The 24,966-nt window shown below is 35.8% G+C and overlaps 2 protein-coding genes across 2 annotated transcripts; both read right to left on the bottom strand.

The window, feature by feature from the left end:
• Positions 1–1,557: 1,557 nt before the first annotated feature.
• LOC137725545 (polyol transporter 5-like) lies at positions 1,558–5,810 on the bottom strand. The gene is made up of 3 exons (XM_068464271.1): positions 5,571–5,810; positions 4,943–5,289; positions 1,558–2,873 (listed from the first exon to the last, which is right to left on the bottom strand). The coding sequence occupies exons 1-3, from the start codon at positions 5,728–5,730 to the stop codon at positions 1,797–1,799; spliced, it is 1,584 nt and encodes a 527-aa protein (XP_068320372.1). The 5' UTR covers positions 5,731–5,810; the 3' UTR covers positions 1,558–1,796.
• A 16,001-nt stretch (positions 5,811–21,811) lies between these two features.
• Positions 21,812–24,455, bottom strand: LOC137726399 (putative polyol transporter 1). The gene is made up of 3 exons (XM_068465325.1): positions 24,181–24,455; positions 23,569–23,915; positions 21,812–23,063 (listed from the first exon to the last, which is right to left on the bottom strand). Exons 1-3 carry the CDS (start codon positions 24,341–24,343, stop codon positions 21,993–21,995), a joined length of 1,581 nt encoding a protein of 526 aa, XP_068321426.1. The 5' UTR covers positions 24,344–24,455; the 3' UTR covers positions 21,812–21,992.
• Positions 24,456–24,966: the final 511 nt, after the last annotated feature.

Here is a 24,966-nt window from a genome sequence, read left to right as displayed (position 1 = left end):
GATTATGTCTTTACCGTTGGAGCCACCGCAATCTCTTGGCGGTCAACTAAAAAGAGCTTAGTTGCCACTTCGTCTAACCATGCTAAAATTCTTGCCTTACATGAAGCAACTCGGGAATGCTTTTGGTTGAGAGCAGTAGTGGGCCATATTCAAAGCTTCTGCGATCTTCATCCCGCCGTTGATGTCCCGACGACGATCTTTGAAGACAACGTAGCATGCATCGAACAACTCAAGAAGGGTTATATTAAAGGAGACAACACCAAGCACATTGCGCCGAAGTTCTTCTTTTCACATCAACAACAAAAGCATCAGAAGATTGAAGTCATGCAAAATCCGTTCACAAGACAATCTGGCCGACCTCTTCACCAAATCACTGCCAAAGATGACATTTTAGAAGCTTGTTCATGGAATTGGTATGCGTAAACTTTCTGAGTTGAAACATTGCTATTTCTCTTTGGAATTATGTCAAACTCAGGGGGAGTATCCTGAAGATACTTGCTTGATCTTAATGTACTCTTTTTCCCACTGGGTTTTTGCTACCTAACTAGGTTGTAACGAGGCACCCATCTTGGGCTGGTCATATCCCTGATGATGTCCCGAAGAGGTTCTTTTGACTTTGCATTTGTCACACATTTTTCCTTAGACTATGGATTTTGTCCCTCATCAGGTTTTTGCCATAGCGTTAGAGTTTTTTTAGTGAGACTCATTTACTTATGCAAGTTCCTATCTTATTGAGAATAAGTGTTGTTCCTTAGAATCAGTGTCGACAAGTCGACTTCCTCAACTTCTTCATGATGCTAAATCTACCTTGAGTATTTACACACTCAAGGGGGAGTGTTGTAAACTTTCCTAGTTTAAGTGTGATTGTGTAAATCCTAAATTAGATTTGATTTTAGTTATCATTTCCTATTACAACTTGTATTCCTTGGGGATAAAGGAATTTCTTCTCTCCATTTACTACTATGTAGGAGGGATAACACACATATTCCCCTACAATTCTACAAACACTTCTCTGTCAATTTCTCTACCCTTGCTGCCGGCCCTATTCCTTTTGTCAAATAAAATAGGTTACAATAGATACTAATTTTTCCTAAAATAAAAATAAAATACAGCATGCAAAATTAGCTGTAATTAATAGTCTACTTTTATGATGTACTATGTATGTCATAATTGCCTCACAGTGTTACGACATTCAACAAACGCATACCAAATATAAATTACGGCACACATGTGCCATTATTGTTTTCGCAGTATTACGACACTCATAAACACCGTATTTGATACCAATTAAGGTGTGCAAGGCATGCCTTGAAGATCATTTATGGCTTATCTTGCTTAAATTATTCATGACTACTAGAGTACATCGTATTTGACAAAAGACCAATTCTATTGTAGTCTCACTGTTTTACAGCTGTATATTAAAAGTGAAAATGTGCAAATATTAATCTTGTCCTCAAGAAATGTTTGTTAGAAATAAACAAGTCAAAATTTATGCATATGTGTATAATGCATATGCGTGTATCATATTATTGGTTGTTTAACCTTGCGTTCGTAAGCTATTTTCAATGGTAAGGTGTCAAACTGAAGATCAAACTTGTATAAACATATCTAACAAACTTAATTTCTTCCTTCCGCACAAGTTATTCCAACTTGAAAAAGAAGATAAGAAGATGTTCGCAACAATTACACATATAAAACTGAAATATGCAAAGAGGTTTCGAAAGAAAGATATTCGAATCAGGAAACCATCATCAAGTGCATCAAACACTGATTATTGAGCATTTGCCCTTTTATACCTAGTGGATTTGACCCTTGTTGTCTTCACCATCAACTTGCTTAGTCTTCTTAAGCATGGCATTGGCTTCTCTCCACTTATGGTATTTACCAAACAAGACTTCCATATCTTCAAGAGTTCGGCCCTGTGTTTCTGGGTACAACGTATAAAAGAACACCCAACCAACCGCAGCAATTCCCGCATAAAGAAAGAAGGCTCCCCCAATCGTGATGGCCTTATACAATGAAATAAAGGTCATGGAGATGACCCCGCTCGTCACCCTATTTACGGCCACTCCCATACTACACCCTTGCGCGCGCAGCTGCAACGGGAAGATCTCGGAGCTGTAGACCCATGTGATCGGCCCCAGTCCGATGGAGAAAAACGCAACGTTAAGTAATACCATGGTGATGCACAACACGATGGCCCACGTGATCTTTCCGTCGTGTTGATCGACGATTGTAAGGCCTGCACCGAGACAGGTAAGTGAAAATACCATTCCAGCCACGCTAGTCAAAAGCAACGGACGCCGTCCAAATTTATCAAGGAAAACCGTGGCGACTAAGATGCAAATGGTCTTGACAACTCCAACAGCCACCGTTGCGAGTAGCTTCTGATCGTAGGAGGTGATTCCTGCCTTTTCGAAGATCCTGGGGCTGTACAAAACGACAGAATCTATACCTGACGATTGTTCAAAGAAGTGGATACCAAGAGCCGCGATTAAAATATGGCGAACGGCTGGTGTGGGATGAACGAGCAATTCTTTCCACACGCCTTCACCATGGCTGCGTTTAGAAACCTGAACAATGTCGTCGTTGGACTGTTTGGGGATTCCTGCGGCTTCTTTGATGTCATCTAGTCTGAGCTGACACTCTTCTATGGATTCTGATGTCTTTTGTAGAACTCGCTTGGCGTCTCCAAGTCGCCCTTGCATGACGAGCCAACGAGGCGACTCGGGCATGGCTAAGACACCGATGGCAAGAACAACAGATGGAAACGCGCCGACGCCGAGCATGACCCTCCAGTTCAAGTGAATGGGGAGCTTGGAGAAGGCATAGTTGGATACGTACCCCAGTAATATGCCAATATTAACAAACACCTTCATATTTTTAAAACAAATCAAATCCATAATATGAAGTAAATCTTCGAAGAAAAAAATCGAATGATATGCTTTATGTCTGAACCTTTTTATCTGTCCAACCTCACAGCAAACATAAATTTTACCTTTTAACAGTAGTATGATGTTCACAACTTAAAAACCAAAGGGGTTTTGAACTTTAATTCTTTAAGATTAAACTTTAATAAAAGGGTATGCTATGGAGACCAAATTTTGGAATCAAATTTTGTAAATCAAATGATATGAATTATTATTTAAGAGTTGATTAACGTGCTTATTTTATATTGGTAAAACATCATTTAGTTTGAAAATTTTGTTTAAATTTTGGTCTCCCTAGCATTATCCTTAATAAAAACCTAGTGTTAGATTACATATTGATTTTAGTTCTTTAATGTGTATTTAATTCAAATTCGTATTATATTTTTGTTTGAATATTTAATAGATATCTTATTTAATGTCTTAATGTTTACCTCCGTGTAATTAGTGTACCTAAACGTTCGTATTATAATATATTTTACTAAACTAGTGTACCGAAATGTTGGTACTTAAATATATTATAATGAATTGGTGGCACATAAGAAAATAAGCAAAAATATAAGTGTACCGAAAAATCCGTATTTAAACATACTATACTAATTACTAGTGTACCGAAATGTTCTTATCTAAATATATTATACTAAACTAGGGTACTGAAATGTCCGTACCTAAACATATTATACTGAACTAGTGTACTAAAATGTTTGTACCTAAATATATTGTAATGACTTAGTGGCACATAAGAAAATATGCAAAAATATAAGTGTACCGAAAAGTCTCGACCAAAATGTTTTCTTATATAAGATATTTTCCATAAATTGGTGATGGAAAAGGTCAACAAATAAAAACTAAGGTTTGCAAGTGGCCCTTTACCATAATGGTGGAAATGTGTTGAGTTTTTGTATGACGGCGTGGGTTCAAATCTTGTCGGTAGCTAATCTAACACAATCTATTATTTGACCAAAAAAAAAAACTAAGGGCCTTGATTGGATGTCCTTTTAAAATGACTGAAAATGCTTTTAAATAAAATGTTTTTGGGTTCTAGAAGCACTTTAAGTGCTTTCTCCAAGAAGCACCAGTTATGTGCTTCTTTCAGGAAGCATTTTAAGTGATTTTCAATAATTTACTAACATTTTTACTAAGGATTGCTTCCAAAAATATTTTTACCAAAAACATTTTCAGTCATTTTAAAAGTACATCCAAACGAGCTCTAATTTATTTGAATTTCAAATGAGTGGTAAAATTTACAATATTTTTCATAATCAAAGAGACATTGAATGCATATCTTGGCATTAAATAGTCTAGGGACTAAAATTAATTTTTAATCTTGTACAAAACATTTTTCCACATTTCATCTTATATAAGGGTCTAAATCTAGTGTTCTAAAAATCAGTAACAACTATGTGTTAAATTAAGAGAAATTAATCCGGAATCAACTCTATAATTATTGTATGTATTATAGGAATATAATTTCTAATTGTGCTTAGTGTAAAATTCCTATATAAATAGGGATTTATGTAACCCTCTATATTGTAATATATTACACAAATTAATACAAAGAGTGATATTTCTATGCTGTCATTATTTTTATTATTACTCTAACCTGAACATTATTATATAACATTGGAGTGTTAACCTTGATGATTATAGTTTAATCTCACATTTCTTCTAATTCAGACATGTAATGTTAATTTCATGTTGCAACACAATTAAAAGTGAAGGCAAAGAGCCCAAAAATGAATAACGATAACGAATAATTTCATGACATTTACTAATAATAACTTACATCTATACTGTGACAAGGCATTTATGAGTAACAAACAATGTTGGTAGTGTAATAAATCATTCAATAAGTTCACAATTATTATATATAACGTTGGTTAATAAACCTTTTAACGATTGGAATGTAATTTTATTTAAAATGAAAGGTACTATATATATTGTTTCCGCTGATTTTTTGACAAAAGCTTCGTAGACTTTATTATATGATAACATAACATGGTAACGTGACAAACCTCAGGAAAAGATGTGAGGAAGCCACGAAATGAGGCCGGAGAGATCTCGGCGGTGTAGACAGGAGCTATCATAAGAGCGTAGCCAACTCCAACTCCGGCAACGAATCGGCCGAACATGAGGAAGGCATAATTGGGAGCAAGGCCCATGAGGATAGCTCCAATGAAGAAAATTGTTCCGGCAAGTACTATGGTGTACCGGCGTCCAATCCAGTCGGAGGTTCGACCAGCCAAGGCGGAGCCAATGAGGGAGTAGAGGTTCAAAGTACCGTTAAGAATTTCGACTTGCACGTCGCTGATTTTGAGGTTTTCTTTAATAAAGAGTGACGCTCCACTCATTACACCAATATCTGTACATAAAAGTGGAACAAACATGCATTCCATATGAAGTTAACTTTCTTTCAAAGTAGAAAACCACTTTTTCTTTTTCTTTCAAATTAGAATACTTAAAATTTCGAGAAAAAAAAAACTTTAAATCTTCTTCTGACGTGTTTTATAAAGTAGAAAAAAAAAAGGTACAACTTTTGTCGGCATTCCGAATTAGTCAGTAGGCACTCTTATCTTGTATCTTGTTTTCGTAAGATATATGCTTTTAAGGAACAGCAGACCAATATTGGACAATATATATTACCATAACCCAGTAAGATTGAAGTCATTGAAGCCAAAATGCCACAAGCAATGGCAAACTTCTTCGTCTTGGCTTTCTTTGGTGGATCAAAGTCTACAATACACGTGTTTTGGGCTTCGCCAGTGATGGTCTTATCGTCAGCTCTCCGGTCAGTCATCTCCATCTTTAATGATAGATGTGTATAAAATGAATAGAGATAGATAATTAAATAGAGAGAGAGAGAGAGAGAGAGAGAGAGAGAGAGAGAGAGAGAGAGAGAGAGAGAGATCAGTTATATATTAGACAGGAATAGAAAGACCACTTATCATGGAGAGAAATAGAGAGATCACTTATCAAAGAGAGAAGTAAATATTGCTTGAGCTACAAGTGGAGCTCTGTTTATATAGATTTAATCCATTGGTCGAGGTATTGTTGCTTAGGAAAAGCAAACACCACTTTTCATTTGTGTAAAGACAACTCAAATGACATGAAGATGCCACCGTGATAGTGTATTTGTACCATGTAAGTCTATCTTCATTTGTCAGCGGATACTGGATAGGATTAATGTGTTTTTGTTCAAGAACATAATAATATGGTCAGTTCTTAACCATCCAATCCGGTCCCGATATCTCTACTTTGTAAGAATCACGCTACTAACGGATTACATCGAATAAGAATCCACAAAGTAGCAAAATCGGTTGGATATGGTTCCCTAATTAAAGGCGTCTACAGAGTTCACTCACTACATGCGAAAACTATGATAATTGCGTTAACTAAACTTAACTAACTAAACTAGTACGTGCGATTGGTTTCGTTTCAACTTCCAAAAGTCTTGAGTTGAACCAAATCATAGTGAAAAGTAACTTCAGTGATCGATGTGACCTCCGGCGTGCCGTATGAAATTGTGATCATTATCTAATAAGAATGGTTACCCTTTTCCATTGCTTATAAGGAAATTGATCTCAAAACCAAATCGCTCACTAGAGAGATTAGTTTGGTTTAGTTGTGGTCTACTAGTTTGAGGTCCTAAACCGAATTAGTGATTTTATATAATAGTTTTATTGGTCGAATGGTAACATCATTAGAAAGAAGAAACTATTTAACCCAAGAAAAAAGGAACAGGCAAAGGTGGCCTAGTAAACAACCAGAAGAAAGAACGCAGTTTGCAATGGTTAATGGAGCCATGGCACACATCCCTGGTTAATATGAAACTCTCAAGCAACCTGATTTGATTTTATTATAGATTGAGATCCCAGTTGTAATGGACAACTACAGAAAAGAAAATGGCATTTTAGCTAAAATGGTTTATGAGATTTGCATAACATATTACTTTGGTCACTGAGATTGAAAATCAATAGAAATGGTCACTGAGATTATTCACCATCCATTATTTTGGTCATTTCGTTAAAAACTCCATTAAGTGTCCCGGAGCTATTGGCCGGAAGTTTGGGCAATTTTCAAAGCTTCGTAACTCAATCGTTTCTTAACCAAATTCGACCCACAATATATCAAAGTGAAGATAGGAAATTGTAGAACAAGATTATACCTATTTGGAAGCCCAATGGTTGCCGGAGATGGCTGGAAAATAGCCTTAAAGGTGATTGGTCAGCGGGAAAACTAGAAAACTCATTGGAAACTGGGTAAACTTTAAACGTTCATAACTTCTTCAATACTCAACAAAATCGAGTAATTCAAAAACAAAAATCATACTTCTTGACGCGACGAAGAGAATGATACCTTTCTCAATAGCTAATTCACCGTGATTTGGCCGGAAAACGGCTCAAAATTGGCCAACTCAAGACCAAGACAGCCACTTTGAAGCCGTTTTCTAGTCTATTAACTTTAGTGTACAACTAAATGAAGTATCGTTGCTATTGGCTTTGGCAATATAAAAGCGTGCCCATTAGTACCAAAGGCCACCTTTTCTCCTTCATGTCTGAAGATCACTTTTTGTGAAGAAGAGCACTCTTGTTTTGCCCTCCTGTCTTTACGAGGTCATTTTTTTGGTACAAACGATATTATTACATTAAATTGTAAATTATAGGACGGAAAGGTTTAAACCCAAAACACGTTGAGTTGAAGCGAAACAACATAGCCACCATGACAATTCACCCCACTTGTAAGCATCTTTTAGATCAAAGAAATACAAATATTTCCAATTATACGTACCACGCCCTTTTTTGATTTGGTGATCACTTTTGTGAAGAGCACACTTGTTTTGCCCTCTTGGCTTTATGAGGTTCTTTTTTTTGTTAATACAAGCGATAGTACAACACTAAATTACAAATTATAGGATGGAAAGGTTTAACCCAAGACACATGTTGAAGAGAAATAACATAGCCACCATCACCTTTTAGATCAAAGAAATACAAATATTTCCAACTATACGTACCGTGCCCTTTTTTGGATTTGGTGATTGCTTTCTGTGAAAAGCACTCTTGTTTTGCCCTCTTAGCTTTATGAGGTTTCTTTTTAGTACAAACGATATTGCTACACTAAATTGCAATTTATAGGATGGAAATGTTTAAGCCCAAGACACATTAAGTTGAAGAGAAACAACATAACCACCATGAAAATTCACCCCACTTGTAAGCATCTTTTAGATCAAAGAAATACAAATATTTCCAATTATACGTACCATGCCTTTTTTTTTATTTGGCAATCAGATCATGATATCCCTATAACTATGCTTTTGGGTAGGGTTAGGATCGGTAGGTTTAGTATTCCATACTCTTTTGTAAGATCATAAAAGCAGAAACAAAATTGTTACTCTGCTACTACTATGATATTGTGGTACTTTCACCTAATATGACCATTTATATAGTGTAATTAATAGTGTAATGACAAATTTGTGGGCATTGGGTCATCGCTTTCTCACATGCCTATATAAATCTGGCATATGGCATAGGTAATTGGCTTGAGTCACGTGATTGACCTAAAGAACAAGTGTGTTGTGAGAGAAAATTTAAATGGATAAGAGAAAAAATGCACTTGGAAGAAGACTCTAACAGCCTCTTATTCAAAACTTTCCAAATACATTGTCTCTCATCTTTGCTTTTATGAATATTGGTCTCTCGACGTGCGTGAGCGCAAGTCAAGAGACTTTTGTTTATTTCATTTTACTCTAATTTAGTATCGAATTTTTGCTTGACTTGAAATTTCATTTTCATTTCATTTTTATCCCTTAAATATGTAGTTGTGTGTTTAAATTTCTTTAATAGGATAATTTTTGGTTATTTAACAGTAAAGCCTGATCAGATATGCATTATTGGAATGAAGTTCAGTGCAATATTGGCATATTTAGGATATGTGTATGAAAGAGAATGGTCTCATGAATCTAACTTCTTTAGATCACATTCTCCTAATTACATATTCCTTAGACTTATTGTTTAAGTGTATAGCATTTATATGAGACAGTTTTAAACAAAAATCTTTGCTCTTATATAAAACTAGTTTAGTTTAACATATGAAATGTTCGTAAAGTATCATCATATGATTGGATTTAAGGCACATTTCCAACAATCTCCTACTTGCACTAAAGTCAATCAGTTGTATCATCAATGATGATACCTTTCTAAAGTCATTTAAAAAATAGCTGAGTAGTAAGTTTAGACAATGGATATCTATATGTTATCCACAGAAGCAACCTTGAGATTAACAAATCACCATTATACATGATTCTCAATCATGCGGTTTAGTTTCTCATTTGTGTTCAGATCTTGATGAGACCTTGATTCCCTAGCTTGAGCTATTGCCTCGTTAGCGTCATAGTGTGAGTACACTAATGACACTTTCAGGTTCGAACTAAATGGAGAGTTCATAAATGAACTTTTCCATCCAAACAACATTGTTGTAAACTTCTATATGGCAATATATTTTGCATGCGTGATAGAACACATTAAAGTTATTACTTTTAGTGTTTCCACCCAAATATCTCTTTAGTCATAATAAAGATATATCCAATTATCTCTTTAGTCATAATGAAGAGATATCCAATGATGGATACAATATTAGATTCATAATCTCATATGTTTACACTTCAATTAGTTACTCTGATTCTTCATCAATTTTGAGGAACCTATCCTTTAGTATTTCTCAAATACATAAGGACTCACTTGACAGTTCCTATGGTTTTGATTCTGGGCTTATATTGATATCGTCCTGTACCGATCTTGGTACAACACATAACAATGTTTTTCATACAATATGAAATACGTAAATCACATTTATGCGCATGCATACATGATTCTATTTACGCATTGTTTCTTTGGGAGCCAAAGAGCATATTCCTTTTTAGAAAAGCAACTTCTTAGTCTTACTGGAATTGTCCTTCCATTTGAAGTTTATCATTTGAGAAACTTCCTAGCATCTTTTGTCTATTAATAGGGATTGAGATAATCTTATTATATCTTAAAATATATCATTATAGATTTCCATCCCAAGTATATAGACTATTTCTCCCATATACGTTCTATCATTATAGAATGTTTACAATCATGAATTCCTTTCCTTTCCAAAATTAATATATTATATATACATTCAAATTTAAGAATATGATTAATTCCCACTAATCTTTTGTAAAACTAGTAAACAAAAGATTCATTAACATCTTTATGAGAAATCAAATGATTTGATCTTTTCTCATAAGACACGTATAGCTCCCACTAGCTTTGCTAAGATTCATGGTGGATGGATCTCTACAACTTACACACCTTGTGATTCTTAGTCTTAGACATATATTATCAAGACTATCTTGATAATGGTTTCAGAAACCGATACTATGTCCAAATGTTGAATCACCGTTTAGTTGTAGCAAACAATCTTCGAATTAATTGAAACCAAGACTACGTCAAAGATGGTTTCTTCCAAGTGAACCAATCTCTTTGATTGTAGTCACCTTAAGATACCGAATTAGCTTTGAAGGTTTCACTATTGCGGGTCAAATGGTATTATACCATTTCCTTGAGTATATGTCATACAAACACTTAATGTAATCATAAGGATCTTCATTCTTATTTCTTTTGAATTAAGAGGTGTAACTCTATGACATAGTCATAAAGTTAAAACCATTCAACTGAGATGGTTTGTAAATCCTTCTCGATTATCTTGGAGCTCATGGTGTAGGAACTAGGTTGTTATGTTTGTTGAGTATCATCTTGTCTCTCAAAGAACTCATTCCTTGAGTTGTATCTCTCGTTCATTTTCTCTATCTTAGGCAAATCCTCTTGTAGAATTACAATGAACTACCAAACATGCAGCCTTTATTAGTTGATTTATAGAAGTGATATCCAAAGGTTAATTTAAGGATATCTCACAAGATTGTTCTCAAACAAATATTGCTTATTCGCACATAACCCCAAATCTTAGCTCGATTAAGACTTGCCTTTCTTTTTAATTACATCCTATGGAGTTATGAAACATTTTGGAAGACATTCTTATTGACAATCATATTGTCTTAGAAATTTATATCCTATATACGGGTAATTTGATATTATTTAACAAATCACATCTTATCCATTATCTTATGATGTTATTTTCCTTGATACTTTTCAAGGAAACTCTTCGAAAGTGTTATTTTTCCTTCTATCAAATCTAAGTAGGTAAATACTTTAGATGTCTTACTCATCAACTTACACATTTTGCAAAGTATTTGGACTTGTGTTTATTCAAAATACATGATAGTCCAATCGAGAATGATCTTTGGTGAATGTCATACAACATGAGTAATATTATGTTGTGGACAAATGCCACTAACATCTCAGTGAATCAACCTCAACCTCAACAACTTTGTGACTCTTTCTTATTCCCAAAAGAATAACGATTTGAACATTTTGCCTGTATACAAGTTTAACAAGAAGGCATTGGATCCGGATCTAACGATCCAAAGCAGCCATCTATGACCAACTTGTAATTTATGTTTTCAAGGTGTCACAAATCAGTAAGGTTAGTCACTACCTTGAAACTTTTTGGGTTTTAAGCATCATTATATACTAAACGATTATCACTACCACATCATCTCTATGTTATAGAGACAATGAATTAGATTACAATAATCCAATTATTCATTAATAAAGAACAATATTTTGTCAAACAAAACAATCCAACAATTTCTTAAAATTATAGTGACAGAATCAAGTTCTTTATTCAAAATTGGAATGTAAAGACAATCTTTGTTTTTCCAATTTCTTTGGTAGTTCATATGAGGAAGTAAGTACTATCTGCTTTTGTAGAGATCTATATCTTTATTCACATTCCGAATGTGAAGTACCTTTTCTTCTCTCATTAATCTTCTACTTCTTATTAGTCATGCTTTTACAATGATTGCAAAACATAGTTACTAATACAGAATCAAGCCTTCAAGTAGAAGAACCAACTGTTTTGAACTACTCAAGAACAATTTATAACACATTCAAAAGGTGTGTTCTTGACATTTGCAAGACAAGTCTTGCAAATACCCCTTCCAACTTCCATCATTTCATAAAGAAAGTTTGTTCCCTTGAAGTTATTTTGCCTTCCTCATTTGACTTCTCCTATGACTACAATAGTCAAGGTCCCTAAACTCCCACTGTCTCTCTTGAAACCTTTTTCAACCAGTTGGATAGTGACGCAAAAGGTGAAGTCCTAGCCTAGTTTCCGTCTCATGAAGTGGTTTAACACTTTCAACTCTCAATGATCCAAAATCATCATAAGTCCATATTGATGGACTATTTTTGTCAACCAACCATCGTGTTCTAAACAATATTACAAACTTGTAAGAGTTGTTCAAGGTAACTCTCATTTCTTCATCAACAATTTGTAAGTGAAGAATCATGGCACTTAAAGTGTCCATGCCCTTGTGCTTACTTCTCAAGTTCCTTGTTCATTTAACAAAGAAACAAGCACTAGTGTTTTTGTTAACTAAGGGTTGTTCAAAGCAACTCTTATTTCTTCATACAACAATTTGTAAGTGAAGAATTATGGCACTTAAAGTGTCCATGTCTTTGAGCTAATCTTCTCAAGTTCCTTTGTTCAATTAACAAAGGAATAAGCACATGTTTTTTGTGTTAACCTCTTTATGATAGACATATCTAACATGTTCTTCCAGTGATACATTATCAATAGGAAGGTGGTGAGGATGAGGCTACTTGGGTACATATACAATCCATTCAAGACAATCTATGGGATTATGGTACAAAGTACCGAAACTAAGGCTTTCGGCTTTTCTTTGTCAAGTTTGGATAGCGTTTGCAAATATATCGGTAAATAAATACATAATGAATATAAATTGTTTGATTTTAAGCCATTTGATCCGGGTCTTTAAATCAAATGGCACCACCCACTATTTTGTCAAATTCCATATCCCTCATTAGAATTCAAGAGTTTTGGAAGAAACTCTTAGTAAGGTATGGAAGGCTCACCATTACCATGCCTACCTCATCATGTCTGATTATTGGCTAGCATTAATAATAATGAGAGAATAACTCTAGCTCATTTACTACTCTTGTAAGTTCCTATCTTATTTGGCCTCTAGCGAATTTATGCCTTAGAATATCTTCTTATTGGCACTTCATTCACTTAGTTAAGTTTTACCCACCATGCTTGTTCGTGTAGGGGTTCAAGCATTACCTCATAATGTTTTCTTATTGTTCACACTCGTTGTCTACCTTCATAACATCAAATGTATAGAATAGACTCCTTAAATGTAAACGCATGCTTTGCGACCCCTGTAATGTAGAGTTAAAGCGCGGTGCACTTGTATACATTCAAAGAGAACCTACCTTGGTGGAATGCCATGAAAGAGTGTTCAAAGCACTCTTATGCTTGTCAACTTAATATTGGTTTGATTGAGGGTTTTAAGTCTCATCACATGTTAATATACATTTTAATCCATTTAAAATTATTTGGTCCTAAGACAACTATTGGTCCATGTGGTTGATTTAGTAGAATATGATACTCCCACTAAGCTTGTAAAACATTTTTAAAGCAAGAGTATATGGTACTACTAACTTGAGCTTTGCATTCTTTGGTGGACTATATAGTTGCCTTAGGGCATTAGGATGACTATGAACCTTCGATTTGATCCAACACAAGCCTACGGTTGGGCGCTAGACCCAACTACAATTACATGCATATCGAATAAAACAAGAAAGGAGTACTTTAAAGTAAATAAGAGCTTATACTCTTTTACAACATTTGATCAAATCAAATTACAACCGAAATCTAATCTACATGTTCCCATGGTTCAAACAAGTTTGAGAGAAGGCCAATCACATAGTTCAATTATTGTAGGCTTAGGTTCATAATCACCATTTCTTTAGTTAATTAACACTTTAACTAATTAAACTCGAATGCAACAATGTCATTTGGCTTTTGTATCTATAAAATTGATTTAAATGGAGCTAAATGAAATGAAAATCCAATTTTCATTTAAGGAGACAAAACTATTTTGTTCTCAACCTAATTTGGGCCAAAATGCAATAACCTCAACAATTGGGCTATTATGGAAAACACAAACTTTTGGGGTCACTTTGTAAAAACACAAAAGTCCACTACTTCATGTAATTACAAATAGAACCCAAAATTTTCAACAATTACAAAAACTTCATCAAAGGAGCAAAACAATTTGTCCTTTAGTAATTTTGGGCCTTTACACAAAAATGTAAACTTTTGGACCAAAGTGCAAATACACAAAAGTATCAAAACTTTATGTAATTACGTAAAAGCCTCAAAAGTACCCTACTTATAGGGTAGCCGGTTTTGGTGTGTAAGGGAGAGGGTGAGTCACAATTTCAAAAAGAAAAGTGATGGGTAATGTCCATGAAACAAGGTTCCATGTAACATGGATGTGAATAGTGATATGAATAATGCAAATCATCTCACATCAACTATTTAAGCAAATTTTAAATGAAATTCAAAAACATTTTTGAAACAAACACCCAAAACTTTATATTCTTTGTTGTGAATATGAAGAATACAACAAGTACATTGAAATGCATCCATGAAAACCCATAAGAGCTCCATGAACATTTTTCACCTAAAGACACCCTAAAACCTCTCAAACTTAAGGGAAATAACATTTAGCATACTCGGGTACTTAAGGGTTCCTAATGTTACTTTAAAACCATTTTAACAAGACAAACAAGAACCCAAAAAATCCACCTAAGGATTTGGCTGAATTTCCCCAAACAAAAGGCACCAAATTTTAGCTCCAAAATTCATGCTCATATGAACTACATCTACAACATTTGGGATGACAAATTTTCAAACAAAATTTACATTCAAAGAAGCAAGATCATGCTTCTAACCATTACAACATTCAAATCATAAACTATGAACAACAAAACCCAAAGGGATTCATCAACCACTAGACCTAGGCTCTGATACCACCTGAAGGAAAATTTTGATTTTACTAAGTTCATCTGAGCAAGATTCACACATGCAATTAACAATTAAAGGTGGAATAAAACTAGTATGTACTCAAAAACAAAAATTTGCCCATTAAAATTCAAAGCCTAGTAGTTGTGAACCAAAACTCAACTCAAATCAAAGAGAAAGGAGTTGAGATTTCTTATACCTTTGTTGAATAATCCTTGCATAAGCAAAGGTTAAGCACCCAAGAGAGAGGGCCTTTATTCCTTGCTTCTTGGCTCCATGCCCTTCATTCCTTGCTTCTCCATGGATTTCTTGGAGAAGGATGGAAGAATGGATTCTTCAAATTCCCAAGAAAGGGAACCTCTAAGTTTCCACACCAAGGAGAGACTTGAAGAAGAGATGAGTGACTTGGGGAGGATTTGATGCCAGTGAAATCCTCCCTAAGGGCCGGCCTCCTAGAGAAGAGAAAAAGCCTTTTGTGTTTCTCTTTCCTTTCTTGAAAACCCTAATGGGGGAATGGGTTATCATTTCCTTTTTATAGCCACACATTGAGTAGCATAATTGAAATTGAAACTAACCCTTCTTCACACTCTCTATTGCTGGCCATGTGGGTTTATTGGGCTTTCATGCCCTTTTTGTTTTCAAGTTGTCATACAACTTGAGTTATTAGACTTGGCATTCGAAGCCCATTGGGCCTTGAGGCCCAAAACTAACTTGAGGTCCAAAACTAACCCAAGGTCTAAAGCGACCTTATTCATTTGATTAATTAACATATTAATTAATCCTACTCATAAACAATTAAACCATTTGATTATCCTTACTCATCTCCGTTGTTTCTTCAATGTCTACCTTACACGATGTATGATTCATTAGGTTCTAATAGCGAGGTAGTAGGCGATTAGAACTCTTACTAATTGATTGTGAGTTGAAACTTACTTTCAATTCTCCCTTTAAAAAATATTAATGATTGCTAATATTCAGGGCTTCCACAAACCATGAGTGACACCTAGCAGCATGTCATGGCTACCCAAGCTAAATAGAAGAGGTGGAGAACCTAATCAGTTTGGGATTACAATGCAATACAGTCATTCTCTAAACCAATACTTTTGATCACATTGTTTGGATGATAGTTTATTCATGTCTACTATCCAATGTGATCATCTTGTTATATGATTACCTTGAATGTGATCTGGAACATACTTCCTAAATTTTATTCATATGTTATGGTCATTGACTCTTAATCATATCATAGAGTATTCTCCCTCAACGGTTTGAAGGTTAGAGATCCTTTATTGCATAATCACATGTCTCTACGATTAGGTAGCTTAACCCCAATGATGCCATGGACACTCTTAATGGAATGCCTTTAACCTAATCAAAGATTAAGGTCTTAACCATAAGACAACAATGGTGTCTTAGGTCAAAGGACTATTTTGCATTATTCCAACCATGAGTTCTCATGTGACATGAGTATGAGAACTCCTCGTTGATCCTGTTCAGTGGACTCATTCTCTATTATGCACCTACATACTTGTCTTGGTGTCAATCACACCAATGACTCGAGACCAGTGACTCTCTCGGTGAGAAGACATAGCATGTACTGATTTTAACGGATCGTCAATGCCGAATTGGCAATCCTATGATTATGAACGTTTAGGATATGTGTATGAAAGAGAATAATCTCATAAATCTAACTTCTTTAGATCATATTCTCCTAATTACATATTCCTCGGACTTATTGTTTAACCGTATAACATTTATATGAGATGACTTTAAACAATAATCTTTACCCTTATATTAAACCAGTTTAGTTTAACATGTGAAATTTCTGTAAAGTAACATTATATGATTGGATTTAGGGCACATTTCCAACAAGTCATTTAAAAAAGTTATGTTGGGATGATTCACTCATGGTCCGTTGGTAACTATCCACTGAAGCAGAGTGCACACTCAAAAGCATAGTTAAGGAAATATATGGGTCAATGATACGTGGCACCTGGGTGGTAAGAAGCATCGAAGTGCCCATAGCACTTGACGATCAAGTGAACAAGCTAAGATGTCTGATGTGGATCATAACAGGTTACTCTTATAGGTATCTTAGTCAAATCTAACTAGCCAACCTTCTTAGTCACGTTGGACTAGCCTTAGTCAGATTGAACTACTTTAGTTAAGTCGGACTACCTTAGTGAGATAGGACTACCTTAGTCAGCATAGACTAGCCTTAGTTAGGTCAACAAAGTTAGATGAAGCCCAAATACCAAGTGAGCTCAACCATTCGTGGTTAGACAGAAGCCTATTAAAGTCATTACTTGACTTCTAAGTAAGGAAACTCTAATTCAAGTCAAATCAAGATACCTTGAGGATTAGACAACGTAAGCATGATCCTAGGATGATTAGGTATCTTACCCTAGATTTTCTCCTAAATAGTCTCCCGATTTAATTAGAATCACTTTCTCTACAAGGACTTGCAAGATCTCTATAAATACCCTATCTTAGGTATTTATCTCACTAAGTCTTTTATAGGATCCTTAAGACATTATCTTCACCTTTTCCATAAGATTATAACAGACATATTCTCTCAATGCTTAACAGAGGCTCATCCTGCATATACACCTCCGTCTACGTGTAGATACATCCATGGAGAACTTATCTCCTTAACTTTCCGCCATAGGCTATTTGTCTAGGATGGTTCACGATATGCATACATCACACCATTCTTTCTTAGAACTACACACATAGCTTGATTCTCCTTCCGGAAGATATGTAGGCAGTCCTATTCAGATTCAACCATACCACATCAACCTTATTCTCTCCTCACCGGAGATCATGGGTCATTCTGACTGGATTTTACCTCTATTCGTGGATGTGCACAAATTTGGTTCCAACAAATATCAACTTCTAGTGATGAAAGCGGGCCACTAGGGCATCCAATAAGGACTTCGAGTCTTCGTCAGCTAAAAATTTGATGTGTAGGCCTTCGAATGAAAATGAGAGCCTTAGTTTTCTAGGACTCATTGGCAACATCATCTAAGATAGTTCTAGTTTTCTGGGACTCATTGGCAACATCATCTAAGATAGTGTCTGATAGCTTCCCCACCTTTAGGTGAATCTTGAGCCCATTTGAAGTAGTTGGTGGCAAAAATATCAAGAGTGGTGACATCCAACTTGTTCAAGTTTGACAAGAAAATTTTGGTAAATAAGAACTTAAGGGTGTGAGCATTAGGCCAAGGATGTGAACATAGTGAGGACGAGTTAGTGGGTCCAATTGGGGTTAGATGTTTTTGCTTCTTGACTTAGAAAATTCGAAAGGCAAGTGATTTTTAAACTCAAAATAAATTAATTTAATTAATGTCGCTTGAATGATTGGAATATTATTCACATACTCAATTAGAATATGGAATTGAGCTTTTAATTGAAGAGAATTGGGCTTCTAATGGAAGTGAATCGAGCTTTCGACTGGAAATAAAAAAAATTGAGCATTTGACTAGAATCCGAGTTTTGTATTCGACTAGAATACGGGTTTTTTTATTTGATTGAGGTATGGATTGGGCTTTTCAACTAGAAACCAAATTTGAGAATTCCACTAGAATGCACAGGTTCGTACTTCTGAACGTCTAGTTAAGCTTACTTCTGGAAGTCCACTAGTAACAAAGTTGCTATAGTTTTGCGGCAATGATGATTTTGGAGCCTTGATATGATATAGACATGTATCAAGAAAAGTTAAATTAGATTAAGGTTTTCATCCATCATGGTGATTTTTCTTACCATGAGGTTTCATAAATTCCAAAAAGAAAAATAAAACGATATATGATAAACGTAAAAATCATAAAACAATAAGAAAATATCATATTTAGGTACATGCTTCATGAGTGTTTAAACAATAGGAGTTTGGCATGAACGTGAGTAAAACGAAATACTTAAAATACTACAAATGACCGTTATTTCAATGTTAGGCAGTAGGGAAAGGACTGCAGCACAGAGGGTTTTGCGGCAACAGAGCTTGTGCGGGAGAAGAGGGCTTCTGGCGTCGACTTCTTCTGTTGCAATTGATTGTTTGTGACGACCAGGAGAATTGTCTAATCTTTTTTTTTCTGCTAATGGCTGCAAAGCAAAAGATTTTTAGGGTTTTGGGGATTATTTTATAGTGGATGATTCAGCTAAGAGTAAAAGTACTGATAACATGTTGTAAAGAAAAATAATTTGAGAGAGAAAGAGGAACGCTTTTTAGAGAATTTGAAAGTGTGTTATAATATGGGTGCATTGATAAATTGTATTTTGTTGCAGGACATTTATGTTCATTCACTAATTGGTGTAAAATTTAAGCCATTCATTCCCCAATGCAATAAGCTGGCAAATTGATTCTCCATATTAAATTAAGGGTATTTGAGTAATTTGAAAAGATAACCACACAATTTTTTTTTAGGAATGGTGCAATATTTATTGATGAAATTGAAAATGTACAAAACTTGGGAAGACGGCGATAATGGGCCTCAATAAAAATATTATCAGAGATTTCAACTCGATCGAAGAGATAAAAGAGTGTCTCGTACTAGCAACTTAAAAGTCAACTATTCCCAATAAATACAAATGTAGCTTAACCACACTAAGTGGAAATTTCTTCGAGCAAAGTATCCATTAAAATGTTAGGTGGTTCATCAAACCATGAAACCTTGGATTGCTTTCCAATTCCTGGACGAGCGAGTCTATGAGCGACATTATTAGCCTCTCGACAAACAAGCTTCAACTTGAGTTTAGTGAATCCATGGATAAGACTTCGTACCATTAATAATTGGCCCCAATGCTGAGCAATCTTCCTCCTGCTTTTGCATTGCAGCAAGTGTCACACTCGAGTTCCCTTCAAATGCCACATCTTTACCCTCTGGGTGTAGTTGCTTGACGAACAATACCGCCTTCCTTGCGTCCAGAAGCTTAGCTTTGGGACATTTGCGCTTGCTGCAGAAAAGGCAGCCACAGAAGCACTAACATCATTGCGCACAATCACTCATATTCCTCATCTGCTCGTCCGCTTATCCCACGTCCTATCAAAATTGCACTTAATCCAACCCGAGCTTGGCAAAGTCCATCTCTGCTTGAGGACTCCTTGCTTATGTTTCGTGGGCAAGTGGCACTGTTGGTAAGCCTGCAACCAACCCTCGGCACGCACCCCGACCTCTCTTCGTGCCACTGATCTTCCTTGCCATAAGACATTATTCCTTGTTTTCCATATATTCCATAATAAAACCAACACCATTTCGAACGTATGTTTTGAAGACGTCTGTCCTAACTGAGAAATCCAATCCCGCAAGCTCAAGTTATATGAATTATTGACTCGCAGCCCCAAACTTGAAAACCAAATAGTCGCAGCCATAGTGCAGTCCCTCAGTATGTGTTCAATAGTTTCTGGTTGTCCTCCACAGAACAAACACTCATCTTGCTGAATTCATCTTTTTTTTTCACTAACTTTGTACGAGTTGGAAGAACATCCAAACATCCTCTCCATGCACCGATTTTCACCTTCCCTGGTACACAAGCATTCCATAATTTCTTCCATAGAAACCACACCATTTTTTAAAATGGTGCGGTATGAAAAATGGGTTGGTGGGGCCTATCTCTATTAGAGAGATAATACAAATATGGTATGAAAAATGTGAGAAAATAGAATTACTTTGAAAAAGCTGAGGTTCCACCATAAAATCAATTGTCAATATAAGGAGTAGCCCAACCTCTTATAAACCTATGCAAGGTCCCTCTTTTGATCAATGTGAGATTCATTCTCAACACGCTCCCTCAAGTGTGGGGAATTTTCAAGTTAAACACGGGACAATACAACAGGGTGACGTGGAACACGTGTGGCCGTTTGGCTTCACAAGTGGGACAACCTGCTCTTTTATCATGAAGAAAGTTGAGGTTCCACCATAAAACCAATTGGCAATATGGGGAGTAGCCCAATCTCTAATAAGCATATGCAAGGTCCATCTTTTCTGATCAAAGTTGGATTCATTCTCAACACATCATAAAATTGTAGCAAATCCGGAAAAGAACGGTAATAAGAAAAGAGATTAGGGCAATTGAGGTACGGGTTTCATCACATCGACGGTAATTGTCAGAGGTAGCTTGGAAAGGATAACGAAGTTCAAAAATCGTTCAATGTGGGCTGGTTCGACGCCTCTTCACTTAGGGTTTTATATTTTATTTTGTAACAATTTAGGTGTAGCTTAGAATAGAGACTAGTTTGGGTTTTTCATGAACTAATGTTGGATGTAAAAAGATAAAGATAGATAAATCAAATAATTACATCGTAAGCAAGTGACTTATAACTCAGTCAGTTAACAGTATTTGACTTTTCACTGAAGTTCGGTGTTCGAATTCCTCTCATTAGATGAATTCATAATAGAGTATCCTATTGGTTGTCAAAAAAATAAATAAATAAATGATGTAGTGTAGATAATTCTATACGGGATATGAAATATAATTTTTTTTCACCAATAAACGAGTACAATGAGGCATGTAGTACAAATACCCCATTAAAAATGGTAAAGAGTTACACAATCAATTACATAACATTCATAGTACATAACATTCATAGCAATAGAACCTTAATAGCCGACTTAAATAGAAATGTATTACCTTAAAAACCAACAAGATACAAGGTATATTACTATGAGTAACCTTCATGAAATGAATTTTTTTAATAAATTGCTTGATTAGAAGCAAACGCTATCTTAAAAAATATGTAACAGTTAAGTGTCAATGTCACAAGTCCAGAGAATATGAAAGAACTATAAATATTCATATACATTATCATTATTTCTTGGCAAATCCTACTCCGTTTCTGAAAAAGGAAAAAAAAAAAAAATACAAACGGGAAGCAAATTAAAAGATTCTTTCAAAAAATAAATATATCTAATCCCGTCTTAAATTTATTTCCTTCATTGCATAGGAGATGTTCCCAAAAGAAAAAAAACAAGTAAGAAGAATGCTTTGTACGCAGCAGTTACACACACAACTGACGCATCCGATACTTCATTCGACCAAAAAGCCAAATGCTACTACCAAACCCTAATAAATATTTTGCCCTTATTATTCCTAGCGAACTTAGCCATTGTTTTTGCCGTCACCGTCGACTTGCTTCCTCTCCTTGAGCATTGCATTGGCTTTTCTCCACCTGTGGTATTTACCAAACAGGACCTCCATATCTTCTAGGGTTCTTCCCTGGGTTTCGGGCAGCATCGTATAAAAGAACACCCAAGCGGCAGCAGAAATTCCTGCGTAAAGAAAGAAGGCCCCGCCAATCGTGATGGCCTTGTACAATGAAATAAATGTCATAGAGACGATCCCACTTGTCACCCTATTACAAGCCACACCGATACTTACTCCTTGAGCGCGTAGCTTCAAGGGGAATATCTCGGAGCTATAGACCCACGTGATGGGCCCTAGTCCTATTGAGAAAAATGCCACATTGAAATATACCATGGCCATGCACAATCCGACGGCCCAGGGGACTGAACCTTTGTGATGATCGACGATCGTAAGGCCAACACCGAGAAACAAGAGGGAAAAGATCATTCCGCCCACGCTGGTCAGTAGCAACGGACGCCGTCCGAACTTGTCTAGGAAAAATGTGGCGACCAAGATGAAAACGGTCTTGGTGCCTCCAACAGCAATGGTGGCGAGTAGTTTGTGATTGGCGGAGGTGATACCTGCCTTCTCAAAGATCCTCGGGCTGTACAGAACGACAGTGTCTATACCGGACGCTTGTTCTAAGATGTGGATACCGATGGCTGCGATTAAGATATGGCGAACGGCTGGGGTAGGATGAAGGATCAGTTCTTTCCATACGCCTTCACCGCGGCTGCGTTTGGTGACCTGAACGATGTCATCGTTTAAGTGTGGTGGGATTCCTGCGGCTTCTTTAATGTCGTCTAATCTGAGCTGACACTCCTCCTTGGACTCTGAAGTTCTTTGGAGGACTTTTCTGGCGTCTCCGAGTCGTCCTTGCATAACCAGCCACCGAGGAGACTCGGGCATGAATAGGACGCCGATGGTGAGAAAAATAGCTGGAACTCCGCCAACTCCGAGCATGAACCGCCAGCCCAAGTGAAGCGGGAGCTTGGCAAAGGCATAGTTGGCTATGTACCCCAGTAATATGCCAACATTGACAAACACCTACATATAAAGATTCAAGACAATTAAAATAAATTTTACGGTCCAAAAAAATTTATAAAATTCTTCAAACATTTTTGGTTTTTGAAAATTAATCTGCAGCAAATAAATAGAGCAAATCAATTTCAAGCCTCACAGGCAAATTCATGATTTTTTTTTTTGAACAAATTTAAGATATCTTCGAACATTTGAAAAATATTACTAAACAAAAAGCTATTCAGTCGTGGGTACGAGGAAACACCCATAAAGATAACTCAAAAACAAATAAAAATAATATATTTTCCTTTAGGTGTGACATCAAAATTGTCAAAAAGTTTCTCATCCGCTGACAAAGTTACAAATTCAAATCAAACAAAGGCTATGGATTTGGCATCATATTCATCAGAAGTATGTTGTTTCACATGAATCTTATGATAATCGTGCATTGTATAAGAAGATAAAATAACCATGTAAACAAAAAAAAAAAAAAAAAAAAAAAAAAAAAACAAAACCAACAATCGAAACAAACCTCTGGGAAAGATGTGAGGAAGCCACGGAATGACGCTGGAGAGATCTCGGCAGTGTAGACAGGAGCAATCATCATACCATAGCCAACACCGACTCCGGCAACAAACCGACCAACCATGAGGAAGGCGTAGTTGGTAGCGAATCCCATTAGGAGAGCTCCAACCAAGAAGATGACCCCGGCGAGGACAATGGTATACTTGCGGCCAATCCAGTCGGAGGTTCTCCCGGCCAAGGCTGAACCGAGGAGGGAGTAGATGTTTAGAGTACCGGCAAGCACTTCGACTTGAACGTCACTGATTTTAAGATTTTCTTTAATGAAGAGTGATGCCCCACTCATTACACCAATATCTGTAAATAAAATTAACAAACAATATAAAATCATAAGAGAATTGAATCAATGTAAATTTAAAAACATATATATCAAGACAAGTGTATGATAATTATTTTGGAGGAGGAACAATATTTCGAAAAAGTTTATTTCCTAATTTTTTTTTTTTTTTCATGTTTCTGAAATTAATCCGTTACGCTCTCCAAACGTTGATCACTTTTAAGAAATTTTGGAAACTGATGAAACTGCAAGGAGAATTCGAATAAAAAAAAAATGGAGAATTACCAAAACCCAATAAGATTGAAGTTGTGCAAGCCAAGAGAGCACAGGCAATAGCAAACTTGCTAGTCTTGGGCTTCTTTGGATGATCAAAATCTTCAATCCTCGTGTTCTGTGGTCCACCGGTGACGGCGTTCTCTTCCGCTGTCCGGGCAGCCATCTCGATCATGAGTGCAAGCTAGTGAGAAATAGAGAGAGATGAAGATAGAGCTCAGTCCCAAAGAGAGGAAGAGAGATAAATAGGTAGAGATGTCTATTGGAATTTGGAACCATGCAGTGTATGTAGAAAACAATTAGATCTTAGAAATTCGTGTTAATTGCTACTTATATTTATAATGGATGGATTGTACCCATTGGCCCATGGCAGGTAATGGTTTTTGGTCAGAATTTATCCGTTTCCTTTACAGATACCAATAGAGGATTAGGTTAGGATTTATCCAAATTAATCAGATTTGGTTTTGGACTCATGAGTGGTAGGTTTGAATTGGATTAGCCAACCAGTTGATGACTCTCAAAACATCAAATTTTGCATGGTAAGAAGAATCCTGGTGATATTTAATTTCTACAACCAACTCGACACGTGTCCATTGTCATTAATGCAAAATTTAAACTTCCCATTACGGGTAATTAATATCAAATATGAATAAATTCATCAACCGTCCATTTTGACTTTTGAGGATATCCAATGAATTCCATTCTAAATTAATTCCCTTCATGTTGACCAGTATTCTCTGAAACCTGCTCAAATACATATTATTATTTTATCTTGAATTTTGTTTTGAGAAATTTTAT

The sequence above is a fragment of the Pyrus communis genome, chromosome 2 (genome assembly GCF_963583255.1).
Source record: "Pyrus communis chromosome 2, drPyrComm1.1, whole genome shotgun sequence".
NCBI lineage: Eukaryota > Viridiplantae > Streptophyta > Magnoliopsida > Rosales > Rosaceae > Pyrus > Pyrus communis.
Note: the sequence above shows the minus strand (reverse complement) of the source record. Positions and strands in the feature narration are given on the sequence as shown.